The sequence below is a fragment of the Pezoporus occidentalis genome, unplaced genomic scaffold, assembly GCF_034315485.1.
Source record: "Pezoporus occidentalis ecotype Australia unplaced genomic scaffold, CSIRO_AGI_Poc_V1 ctg25, whole genome shotgun sequence".
NCBI classification, from domain to species: Eukaryota; Metazoa; Chordata; class Aves; order Psittaciformes; family Psittacidae; genus Pezoporus; species Pezoporus occidentalis.
In genome coordinates this window covers 488,953-506,602 of record NW_026914394.1, presented here as the reverse complement: position 1 = coordinate 506,602, position 17,650 = coordinate 488,953, and the positions used below count along the sequence as shown (strand labels likewise).

The following is a 17,650-nucleotide window of genomic DNA, read 5'->3' as shown; positions in this document are numbered from 1 at the left end:
TAATGTAAAGCTAGGAAGGGATGTTATAAAAACTACTCCAGTATCCTTAGCTGAGCCAGGCTCAAGTAAGTATGTGTGGATTCTTCTTGGAGGCTATTGTCAGGCCTGTCTTTTACACTTCCATTATAGGAGATTCTGCAACCGCCTTTGGTGTATTCAGACCATATTTTATTATCTTTTAAATTATACTTTTGTAGCTAGAACTTCCCAGTTTGAGATGTTTCTACAGCTGGTTCCATCTATTTGCTATTGACTCTACTGTAACAACCCATTACTGACAGTGGGTTCAGTTTTCCTGTGGCATTTAGTGATATATCATGTCAATGGAGGGGCCTTCTTCCCTCCTTCCGCACATTCACAGATAGTTTACTCTGGGAAGAAGATATTTGAGTAGTCTTATAAGTGAGCTTGCAGAGAAAGGAATGCCAATTCAGATTAAAAGGAGAGGATGACTGCAAAAAGGACATGGAAAAGGTGCAGAAAAAGGGGTAAGAGAATCTGAATTCAAGGCAAGGGAGCTGCTTCCCCTGCTCAGCAAAATCCCACTGGAGAAGGTGTTGGAAACAGTGGCTCAGAGTTTGCAGACAGCACTTGCCAGGACTGGAATCTTTATTAACTTGGCTTTTGACAGATAAGCAGGCACTGCAATATTTGACCTGTCAATGTATTTTAAATCTAAACACGAATCTGTGCATTATCACTAGTCTTTGCAGGATGGCCAAGAATAAAACTGGCCCCAGCACACATCCAGGACTCTGCAAGCAAGTTTCCTCAGTGTCCACCTGTTTTCTGCATAAATGGGATGTCAGTCTTCAGAACTGTCAAACCAATACTTTCCCTCCCTGAATTCTTTTAAGGAAGAATGGATTAAATGTCAGCATAAATCAAGGAGATCCTGAGCATTCCAACTAGAGATAAACTTTTCTTAATCCTAATATACCCTTTTGATTATTATTTCAAAACTCTCAACATGAACTTTTTCCTGTTTTCAGTGTTTGTTTCTTTGTTAATATGAAACTAAGAGATGAATTTGTCTCGGTACAACTCTGGCTTTAGCTTTTGAACAGCTTCATTACTTTGTCACCAGACTTTAGGCCAGCATTACGTTCTTCAAGGTGACATTAGTATCTGCATAAAATCACTTAATTGGGCAGAATGCTTGTGTGTTTAAGTAGAGGAAGATAGGAAGACTAATTGTGTTTAGGTGTTTTTCTCTGATAGCTGTTGTATATGAGATTTAGTGTTGCTGGAACCATAGCTTGGTTCCAGTGTGTGTGTGAACTTTTATCATGTCTGTAGACTTACAATGCAGTAACAAGAGTTTTCCTGTTGTCATTAATGTATTGGAGATAATTGTGCTTATTTCCTCAAAACCAAAACTTGTCCATTAGGCATAATTGCTTTCTGCAAGCTTTGCCTGTGTTAAGCTTTGCCATTTTTCTTACTGTTTAGGCCTTCCCACTACACTGTACATATTTGTGTTTTTTCTTTGTTTTTGACTCCACAAATTTATAAAGCATGAGGTTGGAAAAGACTTCACGTTATCTTGCTCTTCATTCTTTTGTCCCAGCGCAGAGATGTTCTTCATAGACATCTCCTTAACTTACTCTTTAAAACTGATAGTAGAGGCTGCTGCAATGGAAGATACTAACCCCCAGGTATCTCAGAAGAGTGAGTTTTCTTGAGCAAGAGGGGAATGGTTGCACCATAAGCCACACTGGACTGAAAAACTTCGAGCGGTAGATTAGGCTGCTCTCATTTCCTGTGAAGATGACGTGCATGAACAGCCCCTCCATCTGGTTGAGCTGGGAGGGCAGAAGCACAGAGCTCTTGGCAGAGAGATGGTAAAAATCTACCAAGGAAGTGAGAGAGTATCTGGAAGATTTGCCTTTCAGCATCTATATATGCTTCAGTCATACCTTCTCTATTTGGAATGATTGTCACTTTGTCTTGAGGAATGAAATATTAACACTATTGATTCAGAAATTTGAAGTACAACAAAAATATCTTCTGCATAACTCATAAGGAAGTATTTCTGGGATTCAGGTTAATATTCTGAAAGCAGCACTCAAGTAGAAGTCAGTTGATAATGTGGAAATTCACAGGAAACCTCAAATCTATCTCATGCTTTGTCTTCACTGTTTCAGTTTCAGAGTTCTGTCGTTTTCTAATGTGTGTAGTGTATGGTTTGCTTTAGGAAAGGATCCTTCTTGATTGCCTCAGGAACAGGCAGCCTGATCAGGGGCCTGAACAGAAGCTGGTGTTCCTCAAACACTTTGTAAAACATTAGAGGTGAGATCACACAGTATCCTTGATACATGTGGGACTATTTGATAGGCTTAAAAGGTGTTACCCTATGAAGTATTTGTAGGAAACTATCTAGATGTATGCATTAAATGTTCTTTCAACATTAGCTATTTGACTTTTCTAATGCTGGAGAACTGTAACACTTGGTGTCAACATGAGGAAAAATAAGCAGTAGAAGTTCATTTAATAACTAGAAAAGTGATTCAGCAAATGACTTCAGTCTTAATGTGTTTGTGTGTAAAAAAAGATGTCGTTACAGTGCAGAAACAGGTTAACAATGAGAAAACAGTTGTTTGAAGGGACCCTTTAGTGTAATGAAAAAAGGCAAAATAAAGCCCAATGGCAGAAGCTGTAATAAGAATTGTGCTTGCTTTTAAAAATGAAATGGCTGTGGGAGCAGCCTCACCAACCAGAACTTATCTTCTGTCTCTCCTGTTGATTCATCAGTGACATTTGTAGCCATCCTGGCTTTTTAGAATGTTCTTGATTAAGCTTGGCAGGGTATTGAAAAAATACCAATAGTTTAAGGCCACCAATTTTGGAAACTAATGTTGTCTAGACAATTGGATTTTTTAACTTTTCTTTTTTTTTTTTTTTTTTTTTTTACACTGAAGTGCTTTAGTTTTCTCTTTGAGATTGGTGTTACTACATCAGGCAAAATGAGTATTTCAGGCTCTGCTTATGACATACAGTGGCAGAAGTCCTTATAGATTGGAGAACGAGCAGGGGATGAGTAAGTGGATTATTCTACATACTGGTTCTGCATATCAAGTATTTGGTCCTGTAGTTGTGGGGCATACACCTTGTGAGTGAGAAATGACACCCATTTGAGCAGTACATGTCTTCCCTCACCCATGTGTGGTGTGTTCCTCTTCCTGTTGCAGTGGAATAGAACATGGCAGTTGTTACTGCCCTCCCTGTGCAATAATGATGCCTGTTAGATATGCAGACAGTAAATCTTGTGCACATGTACCTTTTGGTCTCATTTCTTATTTCAGTAGGGTTCAATTTTAAGCTGAAAATCTTCCCCTTTTGACTAGTGAAGGAAATTCTTTCACCTCACAGAAGGAAGATATTTGAGGCTTAATGTCTCTTATGTGAAATTTTGGTTTTGAAACATGCTGCTAATTGTTTGTTTGGGAAAACAGTCACCCTGTGCTTTATATAAACTGGCCAAGAAGGCTATAATAACTTAGAAATTTCATTTCAAGCTCTTGAGTTATATCAGCCTGATGCTTCTAATCAGTCTCTCTACTCTCATACTTGTCAGGGGTAGAAAGAAGCACCATTCTGGAACTGAGATGAGGCATAAATCCTGAGGATGCTGGTGCAGGTCAAAGTTAGAAGTCTTGTAAATTTGATTTGTCTCACACTGATGTGTGAAGTATCAGCCTTTTGTAACCCTTCTACCAGCTTGCTAAGATGATTTGTATGGTAACCATTAAACCAGACAGTTGTCTTCCTCTTGCTAATGACTTTTTGGTTATTGAGGTGTCAAGTCACTGTCATCCTACTCCTTGTTACTTAATTAGTGAATGCTTTTCTAGGACATAGGCTGTGGGGGGAAGTAGTAATAAATAAGCCTTACTTCAACATCATTAAGACAGAAATTAAAAACCTCATCTGCGTTGTTGTTCTTTGTGGATTGCACAACCAGGGCAAAATACTTCATCCCCACTTGTGTGAGTATCATTAAAATTCAGAATTACCTGTCTGACTTGCAGAGCACTGTTAGTCTTACCTTTAGCAGAATCGAGAAGGCTTTGAAATACAAGGCAGCTCACAGGGGTTATCCAAAATCAGTCCTGATTTTTGTTTTATTTATTTTCTGGCTAGAATTTTTAAGATGTGCATGTTATAATCACCTTATAACATCAGCTGAGGAAACACTGGGAGGGACTCAAAAGCTGTCACCAGGTAGCAGATCTAGTGAAAGCCTTTTGCAGTGGTGCTGAAAAATTCTAAGAAAATTTTCAAAATCCTATTTCTGTAATCCTTTTCCTCCAGTCCTACTTGGCATCACTACAGCTACAAGCTTAAAACTGTACTGAGTGAAGCATATTAAAATATAGGACAGTCTTGCTTACACTTCATTTCTTGACTATGCTTTGGTCATCCAGCTTCTCTGCTGAAGAAGGAAGTCTTTGGAAAACATGGCAGAACTGTCATTATGCCCTGGAAGTGAAGGATTTGTTTCTTTAGTAAAAAGCTAGAACAGAAATCACTGAAATAAACTTGATGCTAAAAGAATACTCAAAAATGACTGTAAATTAATGTAAAGTTGTCCATTTTGAAATGTATTTATTATCTCTTTGGGAGCTTGACCTCTTTAACTCTTGTTGAACAGCTGATACATTGAGTGTCTGAGGCAAGTCTTTGTTGTCCCCGCAACTAGAGAGAATGCTCACAAATTCTGTCAGCAGTAGGAAAGGCACTCTGATACTGTAACAAGTGGGGCCTTGCAATAGTAGATCAGAACAGTGACTGCTGTAGTTTTGGAGTCCTTTGGGTCTTTCATTTTCTTCAGGAAGAAAAATGCCAATCTGAGCATCATGGGGCAGTTTCCCAGGGGCAAAGCGAGTGGCGAGATTCACTTGGCACAGGAATGTTTGGGTGCTTTTTCTCTTGTTTTCCATAATAGTTTCTCAAGCACAGTTAAATGATCTGTTTAGCTTTCTGTTCTGGATGGAGATGTGCTGGGTTGGCAGCTCTGGGATTTTCTGTGTTTTGCCAGCTGGCAAACATGCACATTTGTGTAAGCTCATTCATAGCTGATACTGAGAGACAGGTGCTGATTTACTGTTCTTCAAATAACTGTGCTGGCATATGTCCAGTATTAACGTGACTGTGCCTAGAGAATAAGAGTGCATCACTTAGCATCATTGTGACAGATCTCTCTGAACACTTATTTACTGATATTGGGAGGGGAAGTTAAATGTGTTTCAGTGATTGATTTCATTGCCTGTGTTTGGAGAATGTGTGTGTGATGGTAATACACATGTATACATAATGCATACACATGTATGCATTGCTGACCAATATGAAATCTAAAAGTGAAAATTGCAAATCATTATTGATGGCAGTAACAGGAAAGGGATGTTGTTTGCAGTCTCAGATTTGTAAGGAATGCCTCGTCATAGCCCCTCAATAACCATTGGTCATGATTAGAGAAAGGAACTTCAACACCTCTGTGATAGGGCTTCTGTTAGTCTTTATTGCTCCAGCTGTTGGGAATTCTGTAATGCAAGTCATCCAAAACATCCTGCTCCCAGTAGCTATTGCAGTCATATCCAAGTTGTAGGGACTCCCTTCTCCTGTTCACGTGAGCTTCCTGTGGCTGGGAGTCACTACAGTTGTTGACCCATGATCTTGCTGTGCATGTCAGAGCCTGAGCATGCTTCTGGGTGGCAGCATGGCCCTTTGAGCTGAGCAGCAGCAGCGGGCACTGCCCTGCATGGGTGAGGCCTTCTGCTTGATGGCCGTGTTGAATTAGGAGCTGGGGAGGGGACAGAGCTATGACACATCCGCTGGAGTAGTCAATACCGAGACAGTATTGCTTTTTTAACTAATCTGTAGCTGACTGTATGTCTGTCACTGACTTACTAATGACAGTGTGTAGCTTTCAAATCAGCTGCCTGCAACTGAGATCTGCGAAGCCAGCTCTTGTGCTTCCTGGCCTTTACTGACAATGAAGTACATGAGAATTTGCATGGTGTGTTTAATTAGTTACTTTTTTTGTTAGGAGAGCTTAACTCCCAAGAAGAGCAGTTCTGTGAAGGCTTGAATAGCAAGAAACTACTTGGAACTTTTGTTCTGAGCTATAGCCTGAAAGTTATTAAATGTAGCAGTGTATAAAAACTTAAGTATCCTCAAGTAAGCAAAATATAGCTCCTTCATACTCCCTGCACTCTTATTTGTGGTTTTGCTGTAACTGTGATTATATTGGCAATAGTTGTATGCCAGCAGGCTCTGTTCTGAAGCATAGACTGACTTCCTTACTCATGTATGGTAACATTTACTTGAAAGATTTTTAGAGGAAATGAAATTATTTCTGCCCAAAATAAAAGTTTGGTGAATAGCAATGACGACACCATTGGTTCACTGGGGGGACTGCATGCTCAGTACCAAACTGTTAATAAACTGTAAAAGACTGAAGGTGCAATTATATGTCAGGAAAACTCAGCCTGGAGGGTTTTTTGCTTCAAAAGCATCTGCAGATTATGTAAATACCATCATCTGTCATGCAAGATAAACCCACAGTCACATGGGAAATATTTAACTATAAGTATTAAAAATTAAACAAGAAAATAAGGACACAGATACAGTATCTGATTATGTCTTATCTTTGGATGTTACACTAGTCATTTGCAGATGTCAAACTTCCAGTTTCCCTGGCAGGTAGATAGCAATATCACCTCCATTTTATAGATAGAGTTAAAGAGGGAACAAAAGTAGGGGAAGTAGCATGACAAGGGCTGTTAAGTGAACTGATGATAGCTCATGATGATAGCTAACATGAAAAAGGAAGAGTAAGCTCCCAGTTCTGTACTTCAAACTCAGTATTTCTTTTTCTTTCCTGACTATGACATAGACTCAGGTGTAAGGTACGTAGTTGATTATGTACTGAGGTTGTGGTATAAAAATGCTCTTCTGCATTTTCTTCATAGTACTTAAGAGGTGGGTCCATGTTCCTTGTCCTGGATGGCAAAAGGAAATTTATGTGGTTACATTCTGCTGGACTGGCTACAAAATCAGTCAACTTCCCCACCTGGGCTCTGCCTGTTTATATCTCATCTCAAACTGTGGAACAATAGTTCTCTGATTAATTTGTGCTTTCTCTCAAAATAAGACTGTAGTCTCTTTTTGCCTTTATGATTTGATTGAGATCAAGTTAACAGCAGAGAGATATGCATAGATTCCTATCAATAAATGGTTTGTTTAGAATAAATGAATGCTGTATTTTGGGCCCTGGTTCTACATTACAGTGGCCAATGAAGAAAAACAAAATACAAAAGAAAAATTGAGTGTTTTTTTGGCACACACAAATGGATTTACAAAGTATCAATGGTGCTGCTGTCTCAGTAATCATAAATACACTTCAGTTTGGCAAAACAATTGGAGAAGTTGTTTGGCTGTAGGTACAGAATATGCTGTAGTGATTGAACTTGTTGCTTTGCTGAGCTGATGATGCTGGAAGTTACCAGTTATCGAAGTAGCATCTTTGCTTGAGGACCAATACCAAGCCTTTGTACTAAAGGGAAAATAGCAAAGGCTCCAACTTTTTCTGTGTATTTCTCACAGCTGCTTTTAGTAACAGAAATTAGTGGTGTCACAATCACTGTCAGGCTTTTAAAAGGTTTTGGGTTTTGTTTTGTGCCTAGTTTCTGTGCATGTTCTGAACCTGTGCTAGAGCTCTTGTAACACACGCTGACTAGTTTTGTTTGGCAAAGTTTTGTTACACTTGGCAGGCTTCTCTCTTGCGGCAAGAAGTTAGAGTATAGCGACAGTATGTACTACTATGAAAACAACCACAACCCAGTCTGACTCCTTAGCATCAACATAGCAGCTTAATATTATCTAGACTGTTGTATTTCTTTAAGCTTCTATATGTCACTGTAAATCTCCCTAGTGACGTGAGATTTTTGACTTGATACAGATATCACTACTATGATTGTGTATCTGACTGGGTACATTTTAATGTTTAGAAAAACATTTGAGATTCCAGTTTTGCAGGCCGTACGAGCTGAGCTGAAGAACGGGTTTGTCTTCTCAGTTAAAGGGAACTTTCTTCAATCAGACATGCAGTTTAGGCATTCTTCTAATACATTCATCTTCGAGGCATCAGTATATGTCCATATGAATGTGGTGACTTGATGGCTTCACTGTGAGAGTTGAATAAAATACAGCTGACCCTACCTTTTCTTGTAAGATTCCTTCTGCTGTCACAGCAAGGAAGGAGGCTGGTTTTGAGAGAGGGCCAAATGCTGGTCCACTTCAGGACTTCTTCCCCATGATTTAGTAGGGGTCCTGTATGCAGTCTTTTCTCTTTAATAAATAATTGGGTTTATAATCTCATGTGTTTAGCTAGCTTTATGGTCAACTTGGTCAATCAAAGTTATACTATATAGCATAATTAGTGCAAACGGCCTAGAAAAGTAACTAAGGTAATGTTTTCATCTTTTGTCCTGCAAATCAGGTGAAAACACAGACTGTTATAGAAAATAGGTTGATAGAAGGTGGCATAAGTAATCACCCATTTGATTCCTGTGTATGTCACTAATATGAGTGCTGTAGGCTGAATGTGGAGGAAATAGTTGAATTGGTAAGGTTGCCAAGCCAGTGTAAGTAAAAATCTGTGCAGCATTTTTGTGCCTAATACAACGTGCTTAGAAATGGTCAGGGAAGGTAATATATTTGGACTAGCAAGGGATGCTTTTAAAATGGTTCTTTGGACACACGGCAGGAAAGATAAAGGTGAAATGGCCAGATGAAGACTGAGGTGTTTAAAATGATGCAGAATTGGTGTGTGCTAGAGGTAGAGGGGCAGCATGATTTTATGGAGTAGGCTGTATAAGTAAAGATCTGTAAATGTAATTAAGCAGTGAGGCTGGATACCAGAAGAGGGGAAGGTAAAAAAAAAAAGTGGAAAGCAATTAATGCAGTTTTGAAAGGCAATAGTGACAGAATACTTCCATCTATATAATGATGACTTGGAAAATAATGCCAATGAACTGAAAAATTAGGAGCAAAGTTGAAAGCTGTATTGGTAGATTTATCACTTCAATATTATTCTTCAGATGCTTATTTCAAGGCCACCTGGAAAGGTACAGTTAATCCAGGCAAAAAGTAGAAATAATGCAAATGTTTGGATTTTCAGAAAGCTCTGGCAAATTTTATGACTTAAATATTATTTAGATAATTATTTATTATTAAAACACCACCTAATAAATAAATCTGTCGATAAGTAGCAAGTTAAAAATGAAATCCACCAATTTTTGCAGGGTATTCCTCATGTGAACTTGTACAGCATTACTGTAGCAACTAGTTCTTCTGAATGTGAGCCCTGCTCAATCACTATTATGAGATTTCCTTCAAATATATTCCTATTTCTGTACCTGGATCATGTCTTCCTCTACTTCTCACTTGCTTCTAAAGGAAGGAGTAAGGTCTAGGATCAGTACATGATTTGGAGAGACAGTGCACGGGCAGGCCATGCAGCTTGCCGCAGCCAGGCCAAAGTACTTACAAAGGACTTTGATCCTAGAAGAATCAGAATAAAAAGGGACAGTTTAACTGCCTGTCAGCAATAAAAGAGAGAGGCAATATCTGGTTACTGTGACCTTGGAGATGGAGACACATAGGTAAGCAGACTGAGAAGTCAGAAGTGTGGGGAAAGCAGCTGTAGATTGTCAGAATATTTCTTTGCAGAGACATGATCGCTCAGCTATCACTGAGAGGTTACTTGCTCTGATACGCAAAGAACCCTAATTAATAATAATGTCAACAGCTTTAAAAGCTTTACAGCAATCTGCAAGTTGCATCACTGAAAGGTTTGAATTGCATGAGTGAATCCCTGCTTATGTTAGGTTATACAAGCATAGGTGTGAGGCAGACTGTCTTGTAAACAAATGTTAAACTGGATCAGCAATATTTCCAAAATATTTACTAGCTTGCTTTTTGGAGTGGTCAGGTTGTTGAAACATCACCTTCCCGCTTTCCTCCCACAGAGGTGGCCTGAAAGGAGAGCAAGGATTAAAACTAAAGTTTGGCAGAGTTTTGGCAAGGGATTCCAAAACAAACCCAAATTTGCTAGGGTATGACTGACAGGTAAGTGGGCACAGAGGGTGGTGTAACTGATAGCTCCTTCTATCTTGTCTGTCTTAGAGCTTGTCCCAGACCTTGAAGATAGGACCTGTCTGTTCCCTGTTCATAGCCTGTTCTTACCACGCAAGTACAGTTTGCCAGCAGTGCTTCGGAGGAGAGAACACAATTGGTTTTATGTATACCGCAAGTGATTATCAATGTTCCATAGTATATAAACTGGTATTTGATTTTTATTTGTAATACTGGGTTTTGTCCACTATGTTGTCTGACTTCCAGTTCTGCTTATTCTTCCTCGCTTAAAGGGTAGCTAGCAAGAGAGGAAGAGTCCCTGTTTTCCCACCTCTCCTTTGGTTTGATTGGGTAACTTTTCTGTCAGACTTGTCAGGAACATCCTGCAGTACATTAGAACAGTATACGGAAGTTCAGATAAAATTGCTGGTATTACCTTACAGTGTCACTTTAAGTGAAACAAAGCATAGCAAGTATTGGGTGTTGTTCAGAGAGTAGTTATATGGCCAGAATATGCTGTATGTGGTAGAAATCTGAGCTATTTCTAAGCATGGGAAAAATGATTTTATAAAACTTAACAACCGCCTCCCCAGATCTCACCACAGAACCTTGTTGAGTCTGACAAGACTGAAAAGACTGCAGGATATCCTTCTGAAATTGAGGGTGAAAATTCTTGTCTTTGCAGAAGTGGCTCAGTTTTCTCTGGACATGGAGTTAGTACAGTGGACAGTCAGACCTTTGAGAAGCAGTTGCTAACCTCTTCCTCTTACACATCAGACCTGAAAAACCAGGAAGCATGCAGGACACAGTGTCCCAAAACCTACACGCCCTCTTTTCTGAGGTTTCCACAGCAGAACAAGAACAGTTGGAACAAGGAAAAGGCAAAGAGCCAGGAAGAACTTATGATACAGATTCTACTGTTAGCTCAGAGTGGAGGCAAAAGGCCTTGATATTTTGGCATGGAACTGAGTGACTTACAGAAATGGGCAGGAAATTGAGAAGTAGCTGGCAGTTAATGAGAAGGCAAATACTGTTTAAGACCACACTCCATCTGAGTTCCTGCTCACCTACCACTATTCATTCCCTGTTGGCAGACCTTGAAGCTTCTGTGTTAGTGGAAGGCTGATTTCTGAGGAAGTTCTGTTGAGAGCATCTCTCTGCCTGTAGGAGTTAAGTTCCTTTGAATTCTTTCCCATTCCCTGCAAAGCCCAGATTTCTTCACCACAAAACACGAGATTCCTAAGCCTTGTCCCAGAGGCAGTGTGCTGATTTAGCTGCTGTATATAGATTAAAGCTTTTAAATTTTTCTTTAATCTAAATTTGCATTGTTGGAAAAAATCTCCCTTTCATAGGTCTATGAAAGCATTTTTATTCTTTTTTCCTCCACCACAGCATTACTTCTGATAAAAGTAATGTATAACTAAAATAGGTTTTAAAAGCCTGTAAATAGACATTGACCTGTCCAACAGCTCCTTCATTCAATTTGGCTGGGTATGCAAAAGCTGCATAAAATTAAAAATTAATGAATTGCACAGTAGAAACAAGAGACCTGACAAGTAACAATAAACCTCATCAACTTAACATGCACATCCTGCTTAAAACCAATAAGCATGCCAAGCAGGCTGGACAGGTTGTGTGCAGGAGGATTCTGGATTATCTTGTTATAATGGACTACACTGAACTGTAGTTCAACCAGTTTTATTTTAAAGCCAGTACTGCTACTGAAAGGAGTTGTCCCATGCTTATGAATTTGCTGTTCGTTTCTGCTTTCTGTTCCGGTCTCTATATCCTTCTCCACCTCCTTTCTCTGATCTTTCTTGTACTGGGATTACTGGGTGACTCTGGGTGACGCATCTGAGGAACTCGTGCATAGGCAGGGGGAGAAGCAGAAGGAAAACCATCTGTGGGCTATTATCCTACTTGCTCAGTCCCTCGATGTTGTTTACTACACTTAACTGCAACGTTTCCAGTGCTACCCTATACTTCAAACTAGGACGGAATAGGCAACTCAGAGGCATTAAGCCAGGCACACATTTGAAACATGACACTTTCCGCCCAGTACATCCCTGTGCTGAATTCCCAGTGCTTTGTCTCTAGGTGAGAATGTTTAGCCAAAATATACCCCTATTGTACACATATGGTGTGCATTCATAGCAACCGCTGCTGCAAAGCAGGGAGGTTACTAGGAACAGTATCCCCTAGTCTAGGTTGTTAGTAGGACTCTCCTCCAAAAAACATACCCAGCTTTCTTCATGTGTCTGCTTATCATGAGTTCAACTGTTCTTTCTGTAGCACACATATCGCAGCTGAAGAAGCTTTTTACTGGAAAAGCAGTCTCCTGGAATAAAAGGAGGCAGGCTTCCGTTGCTCAAAGTGTAGGTAGTTTATATGTACCTACAGCATAATGTAGATTTCTGTTTCAAATTAGAAAGCTAATGAGAGTCTCAAATTCTTGCATCACAGACTTTTCTAAACTAATTTCCATAAATATGAATGAATTCACCATGGTGGCAGTTCAGTGCTTTGAGAAGTACACAGATAGGACCTGCAGCTACCAATGTAGGAAGAAAATAATGGGAGCACAATTTCCATGAATGCTACCAGTACGCATGTGGGAATGCCCAACTGCAAGGAGGTTCAAATGACTGGCAAGCCTTACACTACAGTGACAACTCCTTTCTAATTGTAGCACACATCTACATGATACTGGTCTGTTTGCTGATGACAGATGGGTTAGTTTGCGTGTATCAGGTTAGAAGTGGCCACAATCATGTATTTCTCACTGGGGAAGTTAACTGCATGGTATGCTGGTTCTGTGCAGTTGCTAGAAGAAATCCTGTTTTTTTGTGCGGACATTGCAACCACTACTAACATCTTAGACTAGGTGATACTGGTTTTAGTAACCTCCCTGCTTTGCAGCAGGGGTTGCTATGAATGCTTTTGTCCACTGAATGTATCATCTGGTCCATAGTCTTGGTTCAGAAATGAGCACTGAACATCTCTGAAATATGCCCTCTAGCTATAACCAGCAGGTCTTCTCATAACATGGTCTGTGAAACAATGACACTGAACGCTGCAGGGGGAAAGAAGAGGGGTATAGGTGGAATGAAGGTGAGTTTCATAGGTCTTGGACTAGGAAACTTTCTCTCTCTGGACAGATGAGTGTCTTCTTTCACTTCTACTAAAAGCTGTTTGTTCTGTTGTGTGTAGGTTTTGTCTTTTTCCTTCCTCCCTCTCAAGCTTTCCTTCCTCCCTCTCAAGCTTTCCTTCCTCCCTCTCAAGCTTTCTGTCTTCACTGGTTGCAAGAGAAGAATAAAATACCTTTTCCCACTTGGAGAGTATCCTTATAGAAAGTCATCTGCGTGATAAAGACTACAGAAATCAGAATATAAATCAAGTCATTTGTCATGAAGGATCTCTTAAATTGTACTACAACATTACTGTTTTTTCAGTCTCATATTTCATTTTTCAGGGAGGTTGTGAATGCTCTGTCCCTGGCAGTGTTCAAGATCAGGTTGGCCGAAGCCTTGGGTGAGATGGTTTAGTGTGAGGTGTCCCTGCCTGTGGCAGGGGGGTTGGAACTAGATGATCTAAAGGTCCTTTCCAACCCTAACCATTCTATGATTTTATGATTCTATGATTCTATATTTCATATCCTTACCATTGTTTGTTTGCATCCCATAGGTAAGGCACAGAACTTCAGACCAGGTAATGGCTTTGAAGATGAACACACTGAACAGCAACAGAGCAAACATGCTGAAAGAGGTTCAACTTATGAATAGACTCTCACATCCGAACATCTTAAGGTACACTGGCTTTTTTTCTGAGTCCTATAGAGATAGATCGTCTTTAAAGCTGTCCTATTTTGCATTCTTACTTATTTTTATTATGGGTGTATTTTTTGTGAATGTGTTAGGATCAGCTTCTAATTTAATGGAGGAAGGGGAGGAAGAAGAAAAATGCAAATTGAAAATCCACATGATTTTGGTATCTGGAGTTTACCAGTAATGAGTAACTTATTTCAGAGAAAAACAAGTTTTCATGTTATGAATTTTTGATGAATCATTAAAATATAAAGAGTAGAACTTGGCTTCTCTTCTTGAATTTAAATTATTGCAAATTTAACACTACACAAATAAACTGTTTACTGATCTTGCAGATTAACAATGCAAAGTGCCATAGCTTCCTTATATCTCTAAGTCTGTTTTCTAGTTTATGGTATTTTATTATAGTATTTCAAGGTGGAATAAGAGGGACTCAAGAAGGTAGAGGTGAACTAATTTGATTTATCTGCTCTTGAAAGGAAAAGAGGTAGTTTTTGTTTATCAGTAGACTACTAGATGCAAATCTGAATGTTTCAGTGTGTATTTTGTTATTCCTTTAATCTTTTCAGTCTTGGTTGCTTTCTTGTTATCATGTGACAAGCAATGAACATCATTAGCTGAAGCAATAACATTAAGAAGTTAAGGTGTGATGACAGTGCACCAAATAATCAGCTCCATATTGATAGTCTCAGCCAGTACAGCTTTTTCTGAAAAGTTCTGGGGACATGGTGAACTTTAAGGACCTGAATTTCTTCACCAGACTGTTAAATAGCACAGACATAGTACTGATTCCTGAAATCCTTTATAAACAACTTTTTTATCCTTGAAATCCTGGCTCAGTCTTTGTTAGCTGATGTGTGACAATATTACCTTGTTTGTTTCCTATAGTATTTATGAGGGGACCTATCGGAAGCATTTGGGTGCTTATCTGTAGGGAACAGTCCATCAACTCATGCCTATTTTCTATTTTTGTATTTTTTTTTCCTTAAAGCCTGTGAACTTGGATAATTTTACTCATAGTAAACTGTATTATTTTTAGAACAGTAAATTTATCCAAGTGTTGTAGTAGTTTGTCCCTAATCAAAATTCTTAGTCTCTTTTCTCCTTTCCAAGGTGAGGTGAGATTCCCAGCAACTCCTCTGGCTCTTCGGATTGTTTTGGGTTTGTTGGTTTTGTTTTTTTTTTCTAATGATGTCACATATCTGGCATTTTAGGTTTCAGGATTATCAATTGTTTCCTATAGCTATCCACCACTTCCTTTCCCTCAGAATTCTTAGGTAAGCAGCATATGATCATGGGGAACTGATACAACTGCTTTTTTTTAGTAAGGTCTGTGGAGAGAATAACTTCCTGGGATTGGCATTGTCAGAATCATGAAGTCAATAGATGACATCAGTTTCATTACAAACTTCATGTGGTTTGTAAATCTTAACTTAAAGAAAAACCATCTAGCTTTACAACTCTGTTCAAAGTAAAGTATTTCTTTTGGGCTGGGGTGAGGGAATATAGGAAAGGGATTGTTTGACAGGCAAAAAGAATTCATTTGCAGCTTAATGTAACCCTGCCCTACCTTGAATGGAGTTACAGAGGTGTTGATGTGAACAAAAGTTGTTGTGCTTAGTTCTGAGTAATTGCTGAAATTTAAATGTCTTATGAAGTCTAAGAGATTATATGGATGATATACCGGCCCTCTCTGGCCTTCAAGTCTGTTTGAAGTCAGTGGTGTCACACAGATGGTCCTGAAGAAAAACCAATAATGTGTTGGTTTATGCATGAAGCAGAAAAGGAATTCCATTTGGTTTCACAGTTATTACACAGGATTGATAGAGAAATCTTTGCTTTTCCCCCATGTGCTCAACTAAGCAGTTATCAGTGAATACATAAGAAATAAATTACTTAAATAGAATTGGTTTATCTTTGCATAATTTGTTTTGAAGAATAAACTTGCTTTATGAGTTGTTTGATTTGAGGCCTCTTCAAAGAGAGTTGGTTCTCTGGTAAAAAACTACTGCCTTTTTCTTATGTATTATACCCTTGCTGCAGGGAGCAAGGACATTCCTACAGAAAATGTAAACGAGAAAACCCTATTTAGTTTTAGTTTATTCTTTTATTAAATGATAATACACAGTAAAAACTATTATTTTTATTCTGTAGCAGGTAACTTGGTGGTTTTGTGTGCTAGTTGTCATTTTATTTCTTGTTTAAAATCACACGGCTGCAGTGTTTCCAGTCCCTTTATATCTGGAAGAAGATGTGCCCTTTTTAAATGCTACACACAGGCGGGTAACATTTAATATACAGGTGTATATGCAGGTATATACATGTCATATGTGTGTGTGTATATATATTCGCCCCTGTTTATATATGTATATGTATACATCTGTGTATGTGTGTATATATATATATCTGTGTGTATGTATACATGTGTATCTCTGTGTTTGTGTATATATATATGTGCACACAAACCCGCATACATACATGTATTTCTGTTTCAAAAACCAGTAAATCATAGGTGCTTCTATTACTGTTGTAAGAGTTAGTTTAGGATTTATTTCCTACTTGAGAAAGACATTAAAAATAGTATTTGGTAATAATTAGCTTTTATAGTATAGTGGTGAGAGGTGAAAAAATCATGATGTCAAATAAGAGCAGCTGCAGTAGTATTGCTGAGAGGAAAATGTTCTACCATAGCATGTTTCTGCTGAAACATTTTCTGGGATTATTTTTGGAGATTTTAAGCCTCTTTTAGTATTTATAGGGAATGATCCTCTTCCAAGAAGTTTTAGTGTGTAAATTCTCCTTTCCAGGGACTATGAACTACCTCAATTGGCTGTTAAAGTTATTTTCTTCACATTATTTCTGTCCTTTGAAGTTCTTCCTCTATATTGCCAAGCTGTTTTGTCACTAGCATCAACTTTATTTATTGGTCACTGGATCTCCTCCATGTGCCTTGAAGGTCTACTCTGATTTTATATAATATATATCTGTGCTTCTTCATCTTCCCTAGTTCTAGGACTAGCTACTGTTAACTTACACTGTAAACAAGTTCCTTTCCTTCGTGTTGATCTGTTGTCTGCCAGATAGGATACTGCTGGATTCTTAGGCTGAAATGCTGACATCATGTTGTATAGTGGTTAATTGTAGCAGGTGCTCTGATACCAAATGGCTTGTGATAATTACGAAACTTCATAGGTACTGGCTTTATGGTACCTAAAATCTGCTCTTAACCTATTTCAACATGTGCAGCTCAGTCAGTTAATGTTTTAGAAAGTGGATGTCAGATTCAGCAATGATGCTGAATTCTTTTAATATAACGAAATCTTCCTTAATCTGGTTGTGTACTTGTGTTTTTGAACATCCTGATACTTTGGTACCTAAAATTTGCATTGAATCAGTGTTTTTGTCCTAGAAGTCTGCCTTGGTTTATATGAGCTAAGTGATATGGAATAGAAAAGAGATTTCTCTTCCTAATAGTGTATTTGGTGGCCAAAGATCATCATTATCCTTTGGATGATTAAAAACCCCATCACTTTGCCAGTGCTCCAAAATACATATCAAGTTTTTGCAATGTACCCACAGTTAACTTCAGGATGCTATTGCAAAGATTCTTACATTTTTGCCATTGATTGCGCTGACTGAAAAATAAATGTTGCTGACTATTTGAAATTGGCTTTTGTTTCTCTGCC

At 38.7% G+C, this 17,650-nt stretch overlaps 3 protein-coding genes across 7 annotated transcripts in view; 2 read left to right on the top strand and 1 right to left on the bottom strand.

Moving 5' to 3' along the window:
* The window catches only part of AKR1A1 (aldo-keto reductase family 1 member A1), a 201,056-nt gene that overhangs the window by 100,288 nt on the left and 83,118 nt on the right, over positions 1 to 17,650 (bottom strand). The gene's annotated exons all lie outside the window — the stretch shown is intronic.
* Positions 1 to 17,650, top strand: part of LOC134165818 (selenoprotein Pb-like) — a 92,515-nt gene that overhangs the window by 2,727 nt on the left and 72,138 nt on the right. The gene's annotated exons all lie outside the window — the stretch shown is intronic.
* TESK2 (testis associated actin remodelling kinase 2) overlaps positions 1 to 17,650 on the top strand; it is a 116,914-nt gene that overhangs the window by 46,750 nt on the left and 52,514 nt on the right. For 3 of the 5 annotated variants that reach the window (XM_062622937.1, XM_062622938.1, XM_062622936.1), the window contains one exon: positions 13,825 to 13,946. The exons of 1 other annotated variant lie outside the window; for it this stretch is intronic. In XM_062622937.1, the coding sequence (XP_062478921.1) occupies positions 13,825 to 13,946 (122 nt within the window). Of the gene's footprint in view, positions 1 to 4,163; positions 4,225 to 13,824; positions 13,947 to 17,650 lie in introns of those variants that run through there. One more of the 5 variants, XM_062622939.1, reaches the window with a different exon arrangement.